The sequence below is a fragment of the Scylla paramamosain genome, chromosome 1 (genome assembly GCF_035594125.1).
Source record: "Scylla paramamosain isolate STU-SP2022 chromosome 1, ASM3559412v1, whole genome shotgun sequence".
NCBI lineage: Eukaryota > Metazoa > Arthropoda > Malacostraca > Decapoda > Portunidae > Scylla > Scylla paramamosain.
Window position 1 is genome coordinate 7,142,501 of NC_087151.1, and position 24,705 is coordinate 7,167,205.

The following is a 24,705-nucleotide window of genomic DNA, read 5'->3' on the forward strand; positions in this document are numbered from 1 at the left end:
AGAACATTATATGGCAATTGCAAAACTTGATTTTTAATATTATATGAATATTTACAAGTCCCATCTTGTTATGTATGAAAAAATCTACATATACTCTTACACACACACACACACACACACACACACACACACACACACACACACACACACACACACACACACACACACACACACACACACACACACACACACACACACACACACACACACACACACACACACACACACACACACACACACACACACACACACACACACACACACACACACGCATATATATATATATATATATATATATATATATATATATATATATATATATATATATATATATATATATATATATATATATGTAGGAGGGACACCGGCCAAGGGCAACAAAAATCCACTTAAAAAAAAAAAGCCCACTGAGATGCCAGTCCCAGAAAAGGGCCCAAAGCGGTAGTCAAAAACTGAAGGATAAGTGTCTTGAAACCTCCCTCTTGAAGGAATTCAAGTCATAGGAAGGTGGAAATACAGAAGCAGGCAGGGAGTTCCAGAGTTTACCGGAGAAAGGGATGAATGATTGAAAATACTGGTTAACTCTTGCATTAGAGAGGTGGACAGAAAAGGGGTGAGAGAAAGAAGAAAGACTTGTGCAGCGAGGCCGCGGGAGGAAAGAAGGCATGCAGTTAGCAAGATCAGAAGAGCAGATAGAGATGCAACATTGCGGCGATGAGAGAGAGGCTGAAGACAGTCAATTAGAGGGGAGCAGTTGATGACACGGAAAGCATTTGATTCCACCATGTCTAGAAGAGCGGTGTGAGTGGAACCCCCGCCAGACATGTGAAGCATACTCCATACATGGACGGATAAGGACCTTGTACAGAGTTAGCAGCTGGAGGGTGAGAAAAAGTGCCGGAGACGTCTCAGAACACCTAACTTCAAAGAAGCTGTTTTAGCTTGACATGAGATGTGAAGTTTCCAGTTCAGATTATAAGTAAAGGACAGACCGAGGATGTTCAGTGTAGGAGAGGGGGACAGTTGAGTGTCATTGAAGAAGAGGGGATAGTTGTCTGGAAGATTGTGTCGAGCTGATAGATGGAGGAATTGAGTTTTTGAGGCAATGAACAATACCAAGCTTGCTCTGCCCTAATCATAAATTTTAGAAAGATCAGAAGTCAGGCGTTCTGTGCGTTCCCTGCGTGAAATGTTTGCTTCCTAAAGGGTTGGACGTCTATGAAAAGACGTGGAAAAGTGCAGGGTGGTATCATCCGCGTAGGAGTGGATAGGACTAGAAGTTTGGTTTAGAAGGTCATTGATGAATAATAAGAAGAGAGTGGGTGACAGGAACACCACTGTTAATAGATTTAATGGAAGAACAGTGACCGTCTACCACAGCAGCAATAGAACGGTCAGAAAGGAAACTTGAGATGAAGTTACAGAGAGAAGGATAGAAGCAGTAGGAGGGTAGTTTGGAAATCAAAGCTTTGTGCCAGACTCTATCAAAAGCTTTTGATATATCCAAGGCAACAGCAAAAGTTCTGATAAAATCTCTAAAAGAGGATGACCAAGACTCAGTAAGGAAAGCCAGAAGATCACCAGTAGAGCGGCCTTGACGGAACCCATACTGGCGATCAGATAGAAGGCTGTGAAGTGATAGATGTTTAAGAATCTTCCTGTTGAGGATAGATTCAAAAACTTTAGATAGGCAAGAAATTAAAGCAATAGGACGGTAGTTTGAGGGATTAGAACGGTCACACTTTTTAGGAACAGGGTTTGCCTTTTTGTAGGCAAACTTCCAGCAAGAAGGAAAGGTAGATGTTGACAGACAGAGCTGAAAGAGTTTGACTAGACAAAGTGCAAGCACGGAGACACAGTTTCGGAGAACAATAGGAGGGACCCCATCAGGCCCATAAGCCTTCCGAGGGTTTAGGCCAGCGAGGGCATGGAAAACGTCATTGCGAAGAATTTTAATAAAGCATAAAGTAGTCAGAGGGTGGAGAAGAGGGAGGAACAAGCCCAGAATCGTCCAAGGTAGGGTTTTTAGCAAAGGTTTGAGCGAAGAGTTCAGCTTTAGAAATAGATGTGAGAGTTTTTGCCTAGTTGGAGAACAGACTTGGCATGGTTCCGGGCAGAAATATAAAGTGAATGAGATTCTGGTGATGGAAGGCTTAAGTACCTTTTGTGGGCCACCTCTCTATCATGTATAGCACGAGAACAAGCTGTGTTAAACCAAGGTTTGGAAGGTTTAGGTCGAGAAAAAAGAGTGAAGAATGTACGCCTCCATGCCAGACACTATCATCTTTGTTATGCGCTCAGCACACAAAGACGGGTCTCTGACACGGACGCAGTAGTCATTCCAAAGAAAATCAGCAAAATACCTCCTCAGGTCCCCCCAACTAGCAGAGGCAAAACGGCAGAGGCACCTTCGCTTAGGGGGGATCCTGAGGAGGGATTGGAGCGATAGGACAAGATACAGATATGAGATTGTGATCGGAGGAGCCCAACGGAGAAGAGAGGGTAACAGCATAAGCGGAAGGATTCGAGATCAGGAAAAGGTCAAGAATCTAGGGAGTATCTCAAAGACGGTCAGGAATACAAATAGGGTGTTGCACCAGTTGCTCTAGGTCGTGGAGGATAGCAAAGTTGAAGGCTAGTTCACCAGGATGGTCAGTGAAGGGAGAGGAAAGCCAAAGCTGGTGGTGAACATTGAAGTCTCCAAGAATGGAGATCTCTGCAAAAGGGAAGAGAGTCAGAATGTGCTCCACTTTGGAAGATAAGTAGTCAAAGAATTTCTTATAATCAGAGGAGTTAGGTGAGAGGTATACAGTACAGATAAATTTAGTTTGAGAGTGACTCTGTAGTCGTAACTAGATGGTGGAAAACTCAGAATGTTCAAGAGAGTGGGCACGAGAGCAGGTTAAGTCGTTGCGCACATAAACGCAACATCCAGCTTTGGATCGAAAAATGAAGATAGAGAAAGTAGGAGGGAACACAAAAGGGCCTACTGTCAGTTGCCTCAGACACCTGAGTTTCAGTGAGAAAAAGATGAGGTTTAGAAGAGGAGAGGTGGTGTTCTACAGATTGAAAATTAGATCTTAGACCGCAAATGTTGCAGAAGTTAAAGAAGAAAAAGTTAAGGGGATATATATATATATATATATATATATATATATATATATATATATATATATATATATATATATATATATATATATATATATATATATATATATATATATATATATATATATATATATATATATATATATTATACCGGAAGAAATACCTGAGATTCTGAACTATGAAACGTTGCCATATATGATGCCTCGTAGACAATGAGTAAATCAGTTGTAAATTAATCATTCAACCTTTTAATTAGTACATCATCTTTTCTTGACCAGTACATCATTTAACCAATAGAAAAAAACACGCTATTACTACCACCTTAAGTGAACAACCGTTTCACATTTTTCTCATAATGATGAGATGCATTATTGAAGACTGTCCCCAGAGTTTGTATTCTGTTATGCATGACAACTCGATTAATTTAGCCATTGGAACTTTGGCGCCGCAACGAGGCCTAAAACTTTTAATCAGTCAATAGTGCACACGAATGTATAAACTATAGAAAAAATCGAGGCGTCACTCTGCTGCCATCCTTCCTTCATACACACATCATATTGAAGGGTGAGAGTGTGTACCTGCATGGTGTCGATCTCCTGCTGTCGGTCGATGAAGAGATGAGTGTTGTTACCATAGACTCGCACCAGCACCTGCTCCCTTTCCTGGCCGCACCACACGCCCACCAGGATGTTCGTCACGCCCGCGGTGTACGTCTGTCAACAATGACCGATGGACTCCAGCTTCCTTCCCGCCGCAAGGCAGCAATGCCAACAAGATGCTGCTGCGGCCTCGGGTTGAGTGTTCGTTCCTGTTCTGATATATCTCTAAAACCAACTTATTAACCCTTTCACTCCTATGGCTTCTCCTCAAGCTTAATACAATAGTTTGGTGCAAATCTGAAGTTTAGTTTCGAATGAAGCCACTGACAGTAAAAGGAATAGTCGATTGTTTCAAGACTTTTAGTATTTGTGGTTTTGCTTTTGCTAAATAAATTCGTCCAGTGCTATTCAAAGAAGTAACAAGTGTCACGTCGTTATTAGAATTCAGAGGCTGGAAAAAAATATATACGTTGACCTGAAGTGAAGCTGAATTATTAGTTGCTACACACACACACACACACACACATTTGTGTACAAATGAAGTAACCTATTACTAATCGAAATTGACACTACAGCTCTTCAACATGTCGCACCCAACTCTTTTGATGAGAGAGAGAGAGAGAGAGAGAGAGAGAGAGAGAGAGAGAGAGAGAGAGAGAGAGAGAGAGAGAGAGAGAGAGACGGATCACCTGAAATTCCGCCACCTCGTGGTGAAGCTAATTTCTGTACTAAATCTAACACCACTTAATTTACCTCTGGAACTAAATTGGTCAACTTTTTAAAACTCTTTCTAAAATCAAGTTTATCCCAATTGTTTGTGCCTTTGCCCAATATCCCTAACACGTGAAGAAATTAATAATAATAATAGTAATAATAATTATTATTATTATTACTATTATTATTATTATTATTATTGTTATTATTATTATTATTATTATTATTATTATTATCATTATTATTATTATTATTATTATTATTATTATTATTATTATTATCATTATTATTATTATCATCATCATCATCATCATCATTATCATTACAGACAAAATATCTATTCTAAAAAAATATATTATATAAAAAATTGTATCATCGCACAGAGTAGATGGCTATTAAGAGTACGATTAAAAGACGCATAAGTAAGGTTATGCAAGATATCGGGTGGCTTTAGATGAAGCTTTGAAATTCACTTCACAGAGGAACGACGAAACTCAAGATGATTTAAGAGGAGTGTGTTAATGATAGCCATGTATGAAGAGGAATGTCGCCAGCAAGAACCTTAAAAGTAAGGTTAGAGTGCTGCCAGTGAGGCCTGACATGTGCGAGGACCCGCTTGGCGCCCTCCCGCAGCCCCTCCTCCGTCGTGCCGTCCACCACTACTGCCAGCGTCGCCACCATCTACAGGCCATAGGAAAATTCTCGTAAAGGGTTTGATGAGGCACATAAATCACTCAGAATAGCAAAAAAGAGAGAAAAATTACATTACGTCCTAAGTTTTCCTTCAACCTTGAGTTCTGTGGTCCGTTACGAATCTATCCATCACCTGGTTTTGCAGGATTGTCGGCAGATCACAGGACTTTAGAATGAAGGGAAAGGCATGATACAGCGGAAGTGAATCAAGATTATTCTACTTCTGACCACGAGTATATATGAGTCTCCATCAATCATCAACCTGTTTCAGGTGTTCTGGTCATCATGTGGTAGCTTAACACGAAGGGAGAAAGAAGATGAACAAACACTACCTGACATGTTGGCCATTACGAGGCAGCCTGTGATATGGCATACTATATAACCTAAAGTAAGCTATGTAAGGTGGTTGAACAAGGTAACACTGCTCTTCACATCTATTCTACATTGTGTCAGCCTTCACCATCACAGGCTCTTCTATAGCATAGCATAAAGTCATCTTACTGCTCAAGCAAAGCATCATAGGCTAAGTTCATCTTACTTAAAAAAAAAAAACAATAATATCTAATAATAAAACAAACTCAGAGCAGAACAAAAGCAAAGAGAGAAAAATCTTTGGCTGGGAAAACAAGGGAATTCGTCTTTGAGAACTTCTTGCCAAATGGATGGTGTCTCTTTGTACCAACGTTCTGAGCAACTGACACCCAAACAGCACGTCTGATTCCTTCTGTAGGCCACTAGTACCATTCAGCAACGGAAAGTCCATCAGTCAACCCACAGTATAGATAGTCTGTAACACACACACACACACACACACACACACACACACACACACACACACACACACAGAATATTAAACCTTACGGCGTGAAGCAGGAAATGAGGGACCGGCCACTAACTCACGGAAGTCAGCTTTTGTGAACAATGATCAAAGGGTAACCGAGTGTGTGTGTGTGTGTGTGTGTGTGTGTGTGTGTGTGTGTGTGTGTGTGTGTGTGTGTGTGTGTGTGTGTGTGTGTGTGTGTGTGTGTGTGTGTGTGTGTGTGTGTGTGTGTGTGTGTGTGTGTGTGTGTGTGTGTATTTATCTAGTAGTGGTGTTGCACAGGTATACAATATAAAAGACCTGAGTTATACTTCTATGGTCCTATCTCTGTATCTACGAATATAAGTATTTGTAAACTTTGTTTGTTTGATTGTGTGTGTGTGTGTGTGTGTGTGTGTGTAGAAAACGAGCCTCAAATACAGAAATATTTGCGTAAAAACGTATCTTGATGTAGAGATAAATGGTCTGATAAAAAAAAAAAAAGATGCAATTACATTAACAATGATAGTCATAATAATCAGTAACTGAATGATAGTAACAAAGAAAGATGCATAAGGAAGGAAGGAAGTGCTGCAACTAGATCAGAACAACTGATTATAAGAACCAACAGCATGATGAGGAGTACCCAAGTGAACATATTCTGAAACGCTTTGTTCTCTCATAAGGATTATATGTTCAAAGCCCACATAAACGACTAGTCGGGTTCTCATGGATGCCTTTTTTTTTTTAATAGTAACACAAAATTCTTGTTTAAGTATCACAAGAAACAAGAAAACATAACTGAAAAACTCCGATAGCTTTAATTTCAGGATATTAGATCAACCGTCGAAGCATTTGAGAATAAGGAATATATTTGATAAGTAGGCGGTAATTTGTTATTTTTGCAGTAATGTTATTCAAAAGACATGAAAAGCGAACCCATTAAATCATTATACAGATATTGAGAACATTTTACTCATTTAATTTCCCTATCAAATATCATTTGCTATTGTCTTGTGGATCTTAAGTATTTAGTAAAATCAAGCATATCTTGATCATAAGTTTTCAAGCTACATACAGCTTGATGTAAATTTTTCTTCTCTTTTGATTTCTATCATCGATTTCTCTTCTAACCTAGACATGTTTGCTGGTCAGTGCTCTTTGAGATATCACGGCTCTTTTACGGTTCTTCCCAGGCATTAATGGCCTACCGCATCTACCTAATGTGTGTGTGTGTGTGTGTGTGTGTGTGTTTTATTAACCCAAAGTCGTCTCGCGACACAACCAACCATTCCTCTACGCTGAGGTCACAGTGACCGATCTTTGAATAGGAGTGAAACCACTCACACACCACACACCGGGACAGCGCGGCCATAACCCATCGGCTTACAACCCGTACAGATACCCACTTGTTAGGTGAGCAGGAGCTACACATTAAGAGGCTTGCTCATCTGCCATACCGATCCAGGGACTCGAATACATAGCCCTCGGTTATGAGTGTGTGTGTGTGTGTGTGTGTGTGTGTGTGTAGACGTGGCACAGGAAGCCCAGGAGTGTCACCCAGGCCAGACAGGATGCCTCCTTATTGAAGTCCCAGCAACACTCAGGAGCTCGGCGCCGAGTCATGCCAAATAGCGGAACAGGCGAGGCAGACCGGACTGCCCCGTCCCGACACCATCACGGACACCATACTCCACATGAAACCATATCCACGGCACCTACGACGTTTTTTACCCTAATTTTTGCACTACTGTTTCTTAAATTGTTCAGTAGCCAAGAAGAAAGAAAATTAACCTCTTATTCTCTATTATTCTGTGTCTATGCAAAAAAAATAAATAAATAAAAGTTAAATAAAATAAAAATAAGTAAATAAATTAATGTTAACAAAGGACGACCATAACAGTAAAAGGATTCACAAATAAAATAGATTTAATCAATCAATAAAATAAAACTAGGATGTTATTTATTAAGATACAGAACTGCTTAAAGACAAACACAAAAATAAATGTCTAGAAATTTGTGGGTGATTATGGAAAAAATAATGTCTGACAGAGATAAAAGTTAAGAAACGTGTTTACAGATACGGAATTAAGAATGATTACCAGGATGTAGAGAAATTAAAAATTTCTCCGATAATCTGTCATAAATCATAAATGTCACTTCATAAATCGCACAGTCACTAATTATGATTAATTAGTCTTATATAACGGCTCCTACTGGAACTTTTGTCTTCATTCACATTGCTGTGATTCTGAAGAATGTTTTCATGATTCTAGTGATATTTCAATACGGATTCTGCACAGTCAAAGGAAAAGAAAAACATGAAAACCTGCATTGTCATCTGAATATCTTTGGAAACTGTCTTATGACAGAACAAAGCGTTTAAGAATATGTGTAATAGCTGTGCGTAGTAAACACGAATAGTGAGAGGAGGTGGCGAGAGTGAGTGTAAAGGTGATGGCGGGGCGAGTATAACTAAGGGTGGGAAAAAAAGAGAAGCTCGGGAAGGGGCATGAACAAACAGGATATGGTGGGAACACAATAGCTCACTTTAAATCGCCTTGGTTGAGTATGCGACGTGACCCACGGTAAGAGGAGCTGCCTCAACCCGCCCCGCCCCGTGGATGTGTCCTTCCTGAAGCGGTAATGGGACTAGGGGGCGGGTGGCATCAAGAGGGAGGCCGCTACTCAACCTCTCCCGGCCTGTCCACCCTCTTACACCATCCTTTTCTCCATCCTCCTCCTCTTCCTCCTCCTCCTTTTCCCTCTCCTGCCACCCAAATATTACGCAGCCTAGCTGTGAAGCCTGTTGTGATAACAAGCCGTGTGTTCAGGAATGCATGTACATCGCATCGTGAAATCTCTCACCAGGTTTACTCTTCATTGTTTTTTTTCATGTTATCAGTATTCGTGCTGGCTTATGCTAACCAAACGGAGTTGCTTCATTGTTTGTGAAATGAGACAGGTTAGAAATGGAGCAAATAAACTACAGTGATGAGTAAGAGATAGCACATCAACATTCTGAGCGTACAAGAAATACAAATATAGCATATGTATTAAGAGTCTAACACGCCACTGTCAGTCGAATCCGTATAATTATATGATATAGGAATCATGTTTAGCCTTTTTCTATGCGATGGACTTCAATGCAAGGCCCTAGCTCCACTGGAAGTATGATTCATAGTGAGAGCAAAAATTTTATGCAGTTGACCGTGGATTAATCGCGGGTTTGTCCAACGCAACCTGGTGTTAGTAAGGCTCCAGCATCCAAACTTGAATGCTTGGTTCAGAGAGAATAAATGAGTATGCTGTGACAGAGAAATGACGTAAGGACAATAAGAAAATCATAAGGCTGCTCATGAAGTGTACGTATGCAGTTTCTTTGCTAGACAGTGGCCGGTTGGAAGACTGCTACCATCTCCACATTATGTTAACCATTGGACCTTAGTGGTGCTTCCAACATTACCAACACCGCCCGCCTAGGTTACTATTTTCCCAGTTCCTCTCTACTGGGCTCCATGTTTAAGTTTCCTGCAAGACGCTTATTTGAGCTTATTACCTCATGTTATTCCTATTAATTCTTAGAAAAGTACTAAACATCTCTCTACCAATAGCTGGCCGCCAGTTTGGTGGTGAAAGCGTCCTTGGACTCCCAGACGACAGGCCAGTTCGTGCCTCCAGCGCTGAATAAGTGTTGACTTTATTTTAGTTGAATATTGAATTACTGTGTGAACAGTAGCTTGAAAGGAATAGACCGACTAAGGAGAATGGGATAGCATAAAATAAAGTAATAACAATATTGATACAAGATTTTTTTTTTTTTTTGCTATAGTTACCGCTGCTGCTGCTCCTATTGTTGTTGTTGTTGTTGTTGCTACTGCTGCTGCTGCTGCTGCTGTTGCTGCTACTGCTGCTACTGCTGCTGTTTGTTGTTTGTTATTATTATTATTTTATTATTTGTATTATTATTATTATTAATATTATTATTATTATTATTATTATCATTATTATTATCATTATTATTAATTTTGGCGCATGAGCAAGAAAATTGTTGTTCACACAGGATATATAGATCATGCTGTCTCTACACCTTAGTTTCTCTGTCACAGAAAACCATATAAATAACTATCCCCTCTTCTTCACCAGCAACGTTTTTAGCATCTCCAGTGGTGCATCTAAGGAACGAGTTAGTAGTACTAAGGAGTAAGTGCATGCTAGTAGGTTTTGTGCCCCATAGTTGCATCCATAACCAGTATATATGGGTAAATGAATTATAAATACTTTCGCTTGGAATTAACTCTTTCCTGTTAGCGATTTTTTATATGTGATTTTGATCATATATAAAATAACAGTATATCGAATACAGAAGCAGTAGGTGTCTCACGTGACTTAAATGTCTCATGAGATTCATGAATTTATGAGTAATGGAATGAGCGGCGCTATTTAAGTATTATTAGAACTTCGTATAAATACGTTTGTTTACATAATTTTCTTACTATTATAATTTCTGAAGAATAATTTGTGTAACTAAGAACAAGTTATGTGAATTTTTTATTACCTCATAAAGCGTTCGTGTTTTTCTTTCTTCTTTCCGCATGTCTCTGTTAAGACTCGGAACAACGATTCGCCTTCCTCCACCTTCCGCTATCTTTTACTTATCACTCTGTCACTCTTCTTTCTGTAAATCATCCTCTACAACATTTTTTTTTTCTTTTTTTACATGTGGTGCTAGCACTCCCACGAGACGTCGAAATAAATTTTGGGAGGTGTTGGGAAATGCTGCATAGACGTAATATGGTGTTGCAATGTCCGTGTCCCTCACAAGGAATACTGAAGTACCAAAAAGATACTTTTTGAGAAGAGTTTACTTTTTTCATTTGAAAAACTGCGTTAATGCATTTTTTGACATGATGATGAAAAACACCAAAATTTTGTACGAACATTCCACAATGACAGAAAGTCTGCTTCATTAGTCTTTTAAGACACGCTACGGGGTGCTGGACTGGCGTTGGTCAGGTTGGAAAAAGGTTCGGGAACGCTGCTCGATAGTTTCCGTGAATATCTTCTCTGGTTTTCTTCTCCCTGGCAGCTCCCCCCTCAGCATCCTCTTCTCAACATAAATGATCACACCTCTGGCAAACCCTCGTCTCTCGCTCATCCCCAAACCATACTGAATGTGCCGTACCTCATATCATTCGTTTCTGAGTGTGTCCCTCCTCGTTATTCCGAGTGAAAATTGCAACAGCTTCAATCCCGCCACCTGTTCATATTTCATTTAATTCAGTTCCTAATCACTCCAAGTGCCTATCATGATGAACAGTGTCGTCGAACTGTTTCTTTTACTCAGACCACCTTCGTAGCTATCGCTGTCTTTCATTTGGTTTAGCCACAGGCGACTTTTCTCTTTCCTTTATCAGGTTTAATTTACATTTAGGAATCATCTCTCACGAATGGCCTGTTTCTCAGTGTTATTTCATCGTATATACAATATTATTATAGTACCCGGTGGCGTCACCTCCTCCTATCTTAACTTCATTTCTGTCATGTGCCGCATCATTATCGCTTCTTCACTATCATATTTCGGTTGGATTTTAATTGTTTACTCACTGATTCTCCCACCTCAAGTCTGCACTTTTTGCAAGACACAATAAAGTTTATAGCCTTACATAAGCTTCTCTGTTCATCTACATATATACGAACAATGAATAAATAAGTATAATATATATATATATATATATATATATATATATATATATATATATATATATATATATATATATATATATATATATATATATATATATATATATATATATAATTTTTTTTTTTTTTTTTTTTTTTTGCTACCGTAGTATTAATTTTCGCTAGTGTTTTGTAGGATTTCAAAAAGGAGGGAAGTGGTTCACTAAATAACTTTTCTCAATTTTTTTCTTTCAAAGTGGCAACTAAAGTACATTACCTTTATCCAACAGAAGTTAGTCTGCCTTCGTCTGTCAATAAAATAATCAAAGAACAAATAGCCACACCGTAAGTGCAAACTATAATGGCTGTTAGTCGATAACAGACTACGCAGATAGGTTTATTACTAATTGAGAGTTGCGTAATCCTAGTTCTGTAGCTTACCGTGTATGAGCGGAGTGTGGTCCTCGGTGCTGTGTGCCCAACCTCTGCCCCCTCAATGAACGAACTGCTTCCCCTCTCACCCAGTGTTGCCACAATAGGCAGCCACCACAACGGGTAGTCTTTGCGAGTCACCGCAATCTTACAAGTCTTAGCTTTCACTACTTGCGCTTTATCTATAAAATGTCATGATGGAGAATTCAATTTACAATTTTCGAAAACAGCATTAAGAAGTATTGTCTTACTTATATCGTAAAAAAAAAAATAAATAAATAATAATAATAATAATAATAATAATAATATCATATGAACAAACCTTTTTATTCGATTTGACGCAGTAGGCTTACATTGTATTCAGCAGATAAAGTCTTATGAAGAGGGAAGGAGGGGCGACGGTACGCAACTGCGGTAACCACTGAAGTTTCCTCTAGCTTCCTTGATACTGACGGCAATCGGCGAGGATTGCAACTGCTTGTAAAACTATTGTGCATAATGCAAGCAATCATTTGCTGCTACTGCAATGGTCATTCTCAGTTAAGTGATCTGTAACCGCTCTCTTCACTCTTTCTGCACGCCTACCCATTGAATGCCCCAGCTTTGATCGACTATCTAACTCATTCACCGTTTCTCCTTTATACTTCATTTCTCATTGGGTCCTTTCATTTTTATTTCACAACCGTTTCTTAGATACCTCATCTTCGGTTACTTTCATGATCACCGCTCTTCTAAACTTCCTAATTTCATGCACTTTCCCTCTCACTGCATCGCTCCACGAGATTATATATATATATATATATATATATATATATATATATATATATATATATATATATATATATATATATATATATATATATATATATATATATATATATATATATATATATATATATATATATGCTGTAAAGGTCTTCTTGATAGCTTGTTTTGCAGGGAAACTCCGCAGTTTTCTTCAACTTTATTCTTTTGTTATTTGCTACGTTTCGCCTTTTTCTGCAGGCATCTTCAGGCAACAACATGAATTGCCTGAAGATGCCTACAGAGAGAGGCGAAACGTAGCAAATGACAAAAGAATACTAATCAAGTTATAGTGTTAATTTAATCAATTAACACTATAACAAATCATGTTCAAAAATATTCTTTAGTGTAAATATTGTGCATTTTCATCAAAATTCAATACAAAGTGTACCATCATCCAAGGAGTGGCCCAGTCCTCAAAACAGTTGCCTACCACTGTTCTTTCATCTAAAAGTGGATGTCTAAAATCATATGCTGGTGCAGTTTTTGCTGTCTGATGTACAATATAATTTTAAACCTCTCATAACCTGCATTTGAATTTCTCTCATTTTGGCATAAAGAAAAATATTTACTACTAATTCCTGATCCACTATTTTCCAATGCGTCTGCTTGAGCTTTCATTTATATCACAACCTTACTAGTGCAGTATGGATGGTCAGCATGATGGGCTATGCAGAAATGCAAACTCTGTGCTATTCATATGGAAACCTTTATATAAGAAAATACATACAACCCATTTAAGATATTAAGTATCATACATTTACATGTAGATATATATCTAACATTCTTTAAGCTGAATGTTACTAACAGTTTCTGAGCTTTTCCTGTGTTGAGCAAAATTATACTCAAAAATTATCCATAGTAAAAGATTTTGTTCTGCATTTGTAACATTAACTGAATATATGCTAGAATCATAATTTTGCATCTTTTCCAGCATCAGCTAGAGCTGCAAGCAAGGGTTTCTGTCTTGCAGCCAATAGTCCTGTGTCAGGAGCAGATTCCCAGATAATTTTCTGAAGTTGTTTGAACATTGGGTGAGAAGAACCACCTGCGAGTCCGAGAATGACAGATTCACTGGTTGTCAAGAAGGCTCCACTGTCTCTCATCCTTTCAAAGGCGTACATCCTGGTAAATTCACATCAAAATTGTCAATAATATATATTTTATAAGATCCTATTTTGCAACAACAAAATTTTTTAACATGAAAATATGCATAATTACATGTATTGATATAAGCTGCAACATTTTAATAAGTAAAATCAATATGGCAGCCACAAGTTCATAAATATGATTACTCATTAGCTTAGACTGTTCAGAGCTGAATGCATAATAATACTGTAACCTAGAAAAGCAAAGAAGCTGGTGGTAACTAAAGAAATGCTAGTGTGCAGGCAATTCACACACTTCTAAGATACATGTGAGCAACCACCAGTAACCAGACCATCAGGCTCTTACTATAATAGTTATTTAAGATTCTATATGTTCGGTCAGTATTTATGGATAAAGCTATTTAATGCAGCATGTGGCATTGGATAAATTATTTCTATTTTGACTAAAGCAAAACTGCAAATTACAACATAATATGAGCATATGTTCTTTTTAGGTATATCATACATGCTGACATTTTACAAACTGGTGTTGCAATGAGTTATTACTACTGTAATCAATTTATGTTTCTTCTTGTCCTGCATTTTACTTGGTAGTAATAACCTTTACTACTGCAGTGCCAAACAGTACCAAGTCAAAATTCTTATGCATTTTGCAATGAATGTTGTTTTCAATTTATATAAATTCATTAATGAAATATCCCATGCATTTTGCAAAGAATGTTGTTTTCAATTTGTATAAATTCATTAATGAAATATCGCACTGTCTTAATAATTTGCAATTTGATGCTTTTACATGACTACTTCAATTGTAATTTTGCATTTGGCAAAGCTCACCAGCATATTTCCAATATTAGAGAATCATGATAAATATGTTTTGCCTTTGACAACCAATACATTAATTTTCTACACCAACATTAAGATCAGAAATTCAGGATTTGGTAATTTATGAAATCACTGGATCGAAACTCCACAGATAACTGAGGTATAACTATACTTCACATCATGTTAGGTGGGTTATGTATGGTTAGAAAAGATAGTACATAACTCATCATAACAAATTTAAGGTGAAGCAGAACTGCTATACAGGGAAATTGTTGAATACAGCACACAGGTAATCTGACCCTGCTTTCATGATTCTCTTGTATTCTAGTAAAGTTACACAACTTATCTGTACCAGTGTGTCAGTCACATGACATTACTAAAAAGCTAGATCACAGCTTTATCAGAGATTAATGCAACAATAAATGCAGCGTTTGATGTGCAATTATTTTAAAAGTATATCAGAACTATCAATACAAATTCAGCTTACTCCTGGGTTTCCCAGCATTAAGCAATAAAAGTTACCTGTCAGTCATTGAGCGAGAGGAGCAGGCATCCACCACCACATGCACCTCTAAGCCACTCTCCAAGAGGTCAAGGGCTGTCTGCTGCACACACACATGAGCTTCAATACCACACAGCACTACAGACTTGATCTGGAAAGCAAAACATATGTTGCAAAATCCATCAACTGGGCTATGACAACATTAAATATGGAAATGAAGAGAAAACTGGACTCAAATTCATCATGTGGATTCTAGTTTAAAAAAAACATTATTTAAGAGAAGTTATTGAACTCTGAATGATGATGAGTTGAATGACATGAGAAGAATGAGCCCCACAGAAGAGGCCACCTACAACCACAAAAAAAGGGAGAAAATCATAAGATGTCCAATCCCCACAACAGGAAAAAAGGATGTTAAACAATGATGAAAGATGATAAATGAGTTGAATGAACTTGACAAACTTGCAAAAAACATAAGATATTTGCTCATCCCTGGAATAACAGCACCTTCAATGGTTCACAGGATATCTATCTTGTCATGGTGAAAAGGTCTAAGTATTCTAATGCTCAGAGGAGCAGAGGAGATTAAGCCACTAAGAAAAAATAGACAAGAAGTGTTCCCTAGCCCCAAGAGACAAGAAGTCAGAATGGTATGATATCAATCACTTTTTAAAATCTACAGTATTTATAATATAAAAATACATGAGAAAACTATGTATGTGTATCATTAAACCACTAAAAACATATATACAATAAAAGTCTAGCAGTTTAGTTACCAAAATTTATTTAATGTTGTAAAAATGACTGTTACGTGATTTAAGGAGGAGGTCCAGGGATAATTTTTTTACAAATATTTTTTTCTTATTTATGACATTCATTTTTTCGTTCAACCTGGAGAAGTTTTTTTTCATAAAATTTTAAAAAACACCGCCCCTGGGAGACATTTCAATACCCCGCACTGTTGTGTCATAACATGACTCACACACTACCACATGTGGTATGTGTTAGAGCTTGTATGTACATAATATTTACATTAAAAGATGTTTTTCTCTGTAAATTTTGCCATTTGCCATCTAACTCTATGATGTGTAGGCTTGGGGAGTGAGTCAGAGCACCAGTCCTAACCCAGACAATGCAGGGGAAGGACATGCAGAATTTCCTCAAAGACTTACCACAATAAAACTGGTCAACTATGACTTATAAGAGAAAGGCAGTGCAGAAGAGTCTCCATAACTTACAGAAGGCTTCTGCCTCTCGATGGAGACGCCAAAACACTAACATCTCCCAAGAAGCCTCTTCATCACTCACAGCTGAGACTCACAGCTCCCCACCACCAACATCACCACACAGCTCCCTGCCACCAGCCGCATCACACAGCTCACCACCGCCAGCCTCACAACCACCACAACTTACTACATCACTTCCCACCCCACCACTAGCTACTACATTACTTCCCACACCACCACCACCGATTTCATCACCATCTACTGAAAGGAAAACTACTTTACAGCTATGGCAGGAAATTCTTAACATCATGATAACCTGTAAAGCCTACTATGCCTGATAAGACAAGTGACTCCCTCATCACTGTGACACTATCTCAGCTACAGTCTCTAGCTAAGAACCATAAATGCCCCCTACAGTCCTGCAGGAGCAAACTGACCGTGACAAGACCTTGCAGATGAGTGCATAAAATGCCACAAAGTTGTTTCATTGCTCCCTCTCCTACATATCATTCTCATGGATATTACTACTCCATTACCATTATAAATCAAGTTTATTTCAGCCTGATATCTAGCATCAGATTTGAAGGCTTGAAATTGAACCAAGCACTGGTGATAGGAGGGAAAATAAACAAGGTAGTGTTCATGACCTACTGCAAGTTTCTCTACCATGATGTGGATGCATTTTACGAGAAGATGAAGGAGGGAAGAGCTGGCATTGTCAAGTATTATGTGGATGAGCTGCTCCATTTAACAAATAAAGATGGCATCCTTGATGTGGATGTCAGTTTTGACTGCAGCTGGATAAGGCGGGGACACAAATCACACGCTGGCATCAGGTTTGCGACGGAAGTAAACACCAGCATGGTTGTCAACCTCGATGCTTTGTCCAATTTTTTTAAGTTGCAGCAGCAAGAAGAAACAAAAGAAACACAAATGCCACAAAAACTTCGATAGGAAGGTCAGGGCCATGGAAGCTGCAATAGCTGTTCGCATCTGGTCTCACTCCTCTAACTATGATAAGTGCTTCACAACATTTGTTGATGGGGATTCCAGTGCCTACAATGCTGTCTGTGAGATGAATAGTGGACGAGGCCAATACAAAGTCCCTATCACCAAAGAAGAAAGCATAAATCATGTAGCCAAAAGAATGGGTGCCAGACTGAGAAAGCTCAAGAGAGAAAAATGCGAAGTCATCACCACCAAGACTGGTATGATGAAAAGAAGCCTTCCAGGAGGAGCAAACATGCTCACGGATGAAGTAATAGATAAAGTGTCATCCTTCTATCTCTGATGCATCCTTCTATCTCTTTGCATGGTCTCTGATGGCAAAGCCATCAGAGACCATGCAAATAGCACTGCACATGCCAAGCAACATGCAATATGGGTCCCATATTACCAACTGACATCCACCAATCAAGAACATTTCCATCCATTATGCCCAAAAGGAGAAAACTTGGTGCTTCATCAACAGAGCAGTAGCACAGCAGCTTCCTGAGCTAAGAGTGCTTAGAACCATGATAAGAAGAACCTTTATCTCACCAAAATTCCCAAGGAAAAGTTTTCATACATCAAGGCTGTTTACAAAGACCTTGCCTACCCAAATCTTCTGCAAAGATGCCTGAAGGGTGCAACCAAGAACCTTAATGAGTTCATGCATTCCAAGGTTTGGAATAAATGCAGCAAAGCCAAGTTTTGTGCCTCTTCAAACTCATTTTCATAGTAACACATACAGCATTGGAACACAACTTTAGATACTCAGAAGCAAACATAATCACACATCTCCTTGGGTCTGAAACAACATTAGATACAACTATGTACTGGATGGACCAAGAAAGAGCCAGGCACACAACACCTAAAGAGAAAAAAGAGAAAATAGAAAAGAAGGACAAATCATACCAACCTGGAGTGTTCTAGGATGAAATCTGGCTGCAATGAGGAAGGTAGTGCCTTCTAATACTCTCACTGCTGAGTGAATAATACTTTTTTAAAAGGGGGGACCAGATGCCTTATCCTATTCCAGAAAGTAAACAAGGTATAAACAATACAGTGTGAAGATTTCATGCCAATCAAACAAATACAAACAGCAGGACAGTGATGAAGCGAGAAAAAATCTTTAGGAGTTAATATCTCAATAAACTGTTTTTAACACTTCAAAAAATCTCAAAAAAAAAAAATTGATCGTCTATTGTAAGGTATCAATGGAAAGTATAACTAAAGGCCTATTTTTCGTTGAGAAAATTTTCAAAAAAATGAAAAGAAAACAAAATTAAAGTAGAGAAAACTGAAAGTGAAAAATCTTTATTTATTTTTTTTTTTTTTTTCTTTTAACTAAACACAGATGTGGAAATTTTCTCACTGTAAAATGTAGATATACCAAAAGCATATCTATGTTTTTTTTTTTCAAGATGATTAATAAGAAAATAAAGGCTGTGAAACAAAGCAAATTTTTGTGACTGTTTAAGTTTCCCCTACTCCTTCACCCAAATTTTGTGAAATTCACAAAATATTTAAAGTTGACAGCAACAAACAACATACTATAATTTCAAAGCCATACCGTATGCCATGGAGGTACCCCCCAGATGCCCCCTTCAAGTGATCCTTGCTGGAAGTTTTGGATAACTACTTCTACATACTTATTACAAAATACTGCAGTACCTGGACAGCTCCTTCTATATATAACAAAGCTGTAAAAATCTAGCTGTCACATGATGTTTTAGAAAAAGCTAGTCAATCAGCCTGAGATTAAAAATAATTCAAGTACAAAACCAAGTATCTACCTCTTTATCTTTGATGATGTCCTGGATGGGTGGCAAACACATGGAGAACTTCGTCTTGTCAAACACAGGCACATTGTGTTCAGCTAAAGACAGCTCTGCTACTGTGTTACCAAGACCTGCCAAAGACATCTAACATTACACAAAATTACAGAACAAGAATTCAAAACACACACATGCACACACACACACACACACACACACACACACACACACACACACACACACACACACACACACACACACACACACACACACACACACACAGGGATGACTTCTTTGTATGTGGTACTAGAAAATCAAGAAGGCATGAAAAGAAACTAAAGAAGACAAGATGCTGGTGAAATATAAAAAAGTTCAGCTTTCCATACATGTGCTTTGTTTGACATGTGGAATATCCTTCAGTGAGGGGCAGTTCATGCCATAAATATTCATGAGCTCAAGGAGAAACTAGATGACATGAGTTTGATACAGGACCCTGACACTCCCTTCCTCTAAATGCACAATGTAATGATGTGGATTGAACACTAATCTTATAACTTGACCTCTATGTTCAAGTCCTGGGAGCAGCAAGGCAGACGACTTAGCCTCTTAATGTGTGGCCTGTGTTCACATAGCAGCTAGTAAGTAAAGGATGTAAGCCAAGGGGTTTTGATCGTGCTATCCTGGTGTGTGTGTGTGTGTGTGTGTGTGTGTGTGTGTGTGTGTGTGTGTGTGTGTGTGTGTGTGTGTGTGTGTGTGTGTGTGTGTGTGTGTGTGTGTGTGTGTGTGTGTGTGTGTGTGTGTGTGTGTGTGTGTGTGTGTGTGTGTGTGTGTGTGTGTGTGGCTTCAGTCCTAACCAAAGACTGCTCACTATAAGCTTTGAGCTCTTTCTAAAGCAGAACAGTTGGCTATGTCACAAGACCAGGAGACAACTGTAGGTGAACACACACACACACACACACACACACACACACACACACACACACACACACACACACACACACACACACACACACACACACACACACATGGATGTAGCAAGTGTCATGTGCTCAAATCTGGCAAAAATTCAGAGACCTGATTGAAATTATACATTTAGACAACACAATTCAAGCATCAGAGAAAGAAAAAGACTTGGATACAATTAATAAGTCTATCATCAGAAGACCATATAAATGACAATAAGGAACATGCACCACATGTTGGCAAATATGACAATAGGATTTAGATACATAGGTGAGGAAATAATAAGAATAGTCACATACATAAGTAACATTCAGATATGCAGCAGTAGTCTGGAAGCCACATCAGAAATAAAAAAATGTTGAAATGATAAAGTGCAAAGAGCAGCTACAAAATGGATACCAGACATGAAAGATCTTATGGTCTGACCATTTTAAACTGAGCATTTAGGCATTGTCCTTTCCTGGGATTCCCAGGCTGCCAAACCTTGTACTGGTCCAATTATCAGATTAGAGCCTATGTGTCACTGATAACCTAGCTGATAACCTAGCTCCCCACACACCATCTCTCTCTCTCTCTCTCTCTCTCTCTCTCTCTCTCTCTCTCTCTCTCTCTCTCTCTCTCTCTCTCTTTGCATATATAGTCTACATTTCATGCAAATTTATTTCTATCAGAAATCTATACTTGCCAATGAATTACTAGAATTTGAGAAAAAATCTGCCTGTCAGTCAGTCAAGCTGCTCTCTCTCTCTCTCTCTCTCTCTCTCTCTCTCTCTCTCTTGTGAATTTTACTTAAATATGTTTCCTTTTAGATATGATATTTCCCTTAAATTATGATATATTTTTATTCTTTAGTTATGACTTTTTTCCACACCACCATCGAGGTAAAAGTCAAGGCACATTGGTGGCTTTTGCTGTTCAGGCAACAGCTCCTGAAGGGTCAAGTAATGACCCCCTATTAGCATTTTCTTCCAAAAAAAAATACTTATTTACTGAGTAAGCTCTTTCTCAGATGTGGAGAAGGCGAGAGTGAGCAGGAGGTAGCTTCCATTCTGGCTGGCAGCACAAGAGGAAATGGCTATGGATTAACACAGTCACTCTGACCACATGACCTCACTCGGTCACCCATGGAGATGTGACAACACCTGGAGGAAACACTGACAAGTATTGTTTGCAAATAAAGAAATAAAAAAAATTAAAGTATCATTAAAAATATATATTACACTAACTTGCCTTTTTTTTTTTGAGCAACACAAGTGTATATATACTACAACACCATTTAATTTTGAGGTAGGATATACCTGACATGAGGTGTGTCTTGGTATAAGTGTGGCAGCGCCAAAGACCAGGGAATTCCCAGAAAGGACAACACCTAAACGCTCAATACAAAATGGTCTGACCATAGCTATGAAGAAAGGCTTGACAAACTGGAGTGACCAACATGAGAGGAGAGACAAAAACTAGATAAAATGATCATGATGTCCAGATGTGTAGAAGGGAAAGAAAAGATTGATATAACAGATTCTGTGGTGCCACAACAATCAACACTGAGAGGACACTAAGAAATTGTGCAAAAAAAAGTGTAAAGAAAGATGTGATAAAATATAGTTTTCCTGACAGAGCCATCAACCAATGAAATGCATTGACTGATGAAGTTGTGTGCACAAGGAGCATTCATAGCCTTAAAAAAAACAAATATGATTCATCAACTTTAAAAGATATGGCATTACAAACTTGACTTAATTCCGTAAAAATACATTCAGGTAAGAACACAGTTAAATCTGACTTGTCAGCTATGACATTGGCATACTTCTCATAATATACTTATATCTGGTTCATCAATCAGCACTTGCCAGACTAAAGTTAGCAAGAAAACTTGAGTGCTGAACTAGAGATGCTGAATCTATTAATATTTACACATATACATAGAGTTATATGGTTAATCTGGATATTGCATCAGTGTTACCTAGAAACACAAAACTCACATGTCATGGAGAAGGGTTCAGTGACCTTGCTGTAAATGTAAAAAAAATTGGGGGACACATGTCTAGTATGGCTGTAATAGCACTTGCAAGTGTGGAGAAATTTGATATTTTCCAAGTCCAGCGAGCTCTGCACCAGTCAAGAGTAAACACTGAAATAATTTTCTTTTGTTTATAACTGGGATTTGTGGGTGGCGGCATATTAGGATTTCATGGAATCTATACAGCTGATCCCTCCAATCACAAGTTGCCACTCATGAGGCCATTCCTGAGGCCGCCAATTACGACTTTCTACAGTAGGTTAAGTTACACTTTTCGTTTGTTTTAGAGGCATGTCAGGCATTCTGATAGAGGCTCACTGTCATTTGTTAACATGGCTACCCAGTGGAGGGAGGTAAAGTGAACAGTGCCAGTGTTCAGCAAGAAAAAAAGTCACTATGTGAGATATTTAGCAACAGCAATGGTTAGGATGCAATATACAGACATAAGGAAGAGGTTCCATGTGTTTATTAAGGAAGCTGCCAAACTTTACCCACCTCCATCATACTGAGAATCTCCACACCACATCAGCAAGGCATAACAGTATAATTTTTGAGGTCCCTTGTTAGGTTAGGTTATACTAGGTTATGTTAGGTTAGATTAGATTAGTTTAGGTTATGCTAGGTCAGGTTAGATTAGATTAGGTTAACATCCTAGTGAGGAGGTCCATGGGGGGCACAGCCCCACCAGCTAGGTTAAGTTATGCTAGGTTAGATTAACGTCCAAACAGGAGAGGTCTAGGAGCTAGGATGGGTTAGGGAAATTCAAAATATCTAGGTAAATTTCCTTAGATTTTGAATGCCCTTATTTCACATATTTTTCATCCCCCTCCCCCCCAAAAAACCCGATTCCCCACAGGGTCCCAAACTTGTTTGAGGGGGTTGGGGGTTTGGGTGGAATGGGGGGACGAACTTATCAAGAAATACCAAGTTATATAGATAGGAGTCAAGGTTAAAAATGTTCTAGATCACCACAGACGGTTGCATGGAGGCATTCCTCACTAAGGGATCAACAAAAATAACAACTGTCATATATTCAGATAGGTAATGAGAGAGAGAGAGAGAGAGAGAGAGAGAGAGAGAGAGAGAGAGAGAGAGAGAGAGAGAGAGAGAGAGAGAGAGAATCTGTAGTGTCACTAAACATTCTACAAGATTGTACCTTTAAAATACACTGGAAATAAAAACAAGCCACGTACATTATTTCTATATCTGAGAAGTAATCATTAACTTTTCTTTTTTTCCGGGTGGCCACCCCCGGTGCACCGGTCCGCCCACCAGATCTCGCCTTGACAACAACTGGACCCAGTGAACCGAGGTAATTTTGACAGCTCATTTAACGGCACCAAGCCACACCAGTCACCACCATGCCTGTCTACCACCTTTATTCACTGTCAGTGTCGCGTCGTATAGTGTATAGGAGCCTGTCATTACGTAAAACGAGTAAAATATTCGGCCGAGCCCACCTTTCGGGTACTGCTCGGTGGCAACCACGGGAAGCTCCAGCAGCGAGAAGGCCTTCAACAGTCTGCCCGAGATTTCCACTATTTGTGGGAAGTACTGGATGTTGTTCCTAAACTTTTCCTGTAAATCACAAAGAAACAAGCACGTATTTTGTGGAATTAACTTGCCCAGCCTAAGCGGGACCCGAGTGATTGCACCTGCCATTACGTTTGTGAATTTGTGCTGATTAGAGGGAGTCTTTATGTAACTTGCCGCTTGTTTAGAAGGGACCATAAGGTTGCATTCTTTATGATCTACTATTCAATTATTTATCATAGTGGAATATATTATCAAGTAAATAAATCTTATTTAAATAAAAACAAGTGTGTGAATAAAAGTATCTATCACGGGCAATAAAGTTCAGTAGAGATCTACCGAGCTCGGTGATCCAAATAGAAAAAAAAAAAAGTAAAAATTAGCTACCGTTTAGAACTAGGTAGCTTGTCAGAATGAGCAAATATCATGTATTACGAAAAGTATGAAAAAGTGTGACTTTTCTGAGCTACGAGTTCCGAGGTAATCCTGGAAGCTAGTCATTATTATTATTATCATTATATTATTATCACTACTACTACTATTACTACTACTACTGCTGCTGCTGCCGCTGCTGCTGCTACTACTACTGCGTCTGCTGCTACTACTGCTACTACTACTACTACTACTACTTTTCAAAAATGTACACTATGTTCGAGACTTCTGTCTGCCACGGCTAGCACCACTTCGGCTGCTAGCAAAAAGGGGCCTGGGGGGCTGGCATTTCAGTCCTAAGGATGTTCTGTATATCTGTCGCACGGTCCCTCATTGACTACGCAGCCCCTATGCAGTTTAGTGTCACCCAGCTCCGTCCCCTGGAGCTTGTTCAAAATGAAGCCATGAGAATAATTTTGGGATGCCCCAGAACTGCACGGATTGAGGTCCTCAGAGCTGAACTGCACCTGCCGAGTATTATGTGTAGGACACAGGAAATTACTTGTCG

General features: G+C 38.8%; 2 protein-coding genes across 2 annotated transcripts in view; both read right to left on the reverse strand.

Annotated features, from left to right (window-relative positions):
- The window catches only part of LOC135097180 (ethanolamine kinase 1-like), a 16,884-nt gene extending 4,713 nt beyond the window's left edge, over nucleotides 1-12,171 (reverse strand). The window contains exons 1-3 of the mRNA XM_063998979.1: nucleotides 12,037-12,171; nucleotides 4,983-5,102; nucleotides 3,687-3,821 (exon numbers count right to left, since the gene is read on the reverse strand). Of these exons, the coding sequence (XP_063855049.1) occupies nucleotides 3,687-3,821; nucleotides 4,983-5,102 (255 nt within the window). The 5' untranslated portion in view covers nucleotides 12,037-12,171. The remainder of the gene's footprint in view (nucleotides 1-3,686; nucleotides 3,822-4,982; nucleotides 5,103-12,036) is intronic.
- Nucleotides 12,172-13,526: 1,355 nt separating this feature from the next.
- LOC135097246 (isochorismatase domain-containing protein 2-like) lies at nucleotides 13,527-23,928 on the reverse strand. Its single transcript, XM_063999072.1, has 4 exons — nucleotides 23,693-23,928; nucleotides 19,268-19,383; nucleotides 15,285-15,415; nucleotides 13,527-13,956 (listed from the first exon to the last, which is right to left on the reverse strand). Exons 1-4 carry the CDS (start codon nucleotides 23,892-23,894, stop codon nucleotides 13,743-13,745), a joined length of 663 nt encoding a protein of 220 aa, XP_063855142.1. The 5' UTR covers nucleotides 23,895-23,928; the 3' UTR covers nucleotides 13,527-13,742.
- Nucleotides 23,929-24,705: the final 777 nt, after the last annotated feature.

Coding starts and splice junctions, on each gene's coding strand:
- LOC135097246 (XM_063999072.1), bottom strand. CDS start 23,894: ATGGCAGGTGCAATCACTCGGGTCCCGCTTAGGCTGGGCAAGTTAATT. Junction 19,384..23,692: donor CACCGAGCAGTACCCGAAAG/GTGGGCTCGGCC, acceptor TGTCTTTGGCAG/GTCTTGGTAACACAGTAGCA. Junction 13,957..15,284: donor TCTCGCTCAATGACTGACAG/GTAACTTTTATT, acceptor TGAATTTACCAG/GATGTACGCCTTTGAAAGGA.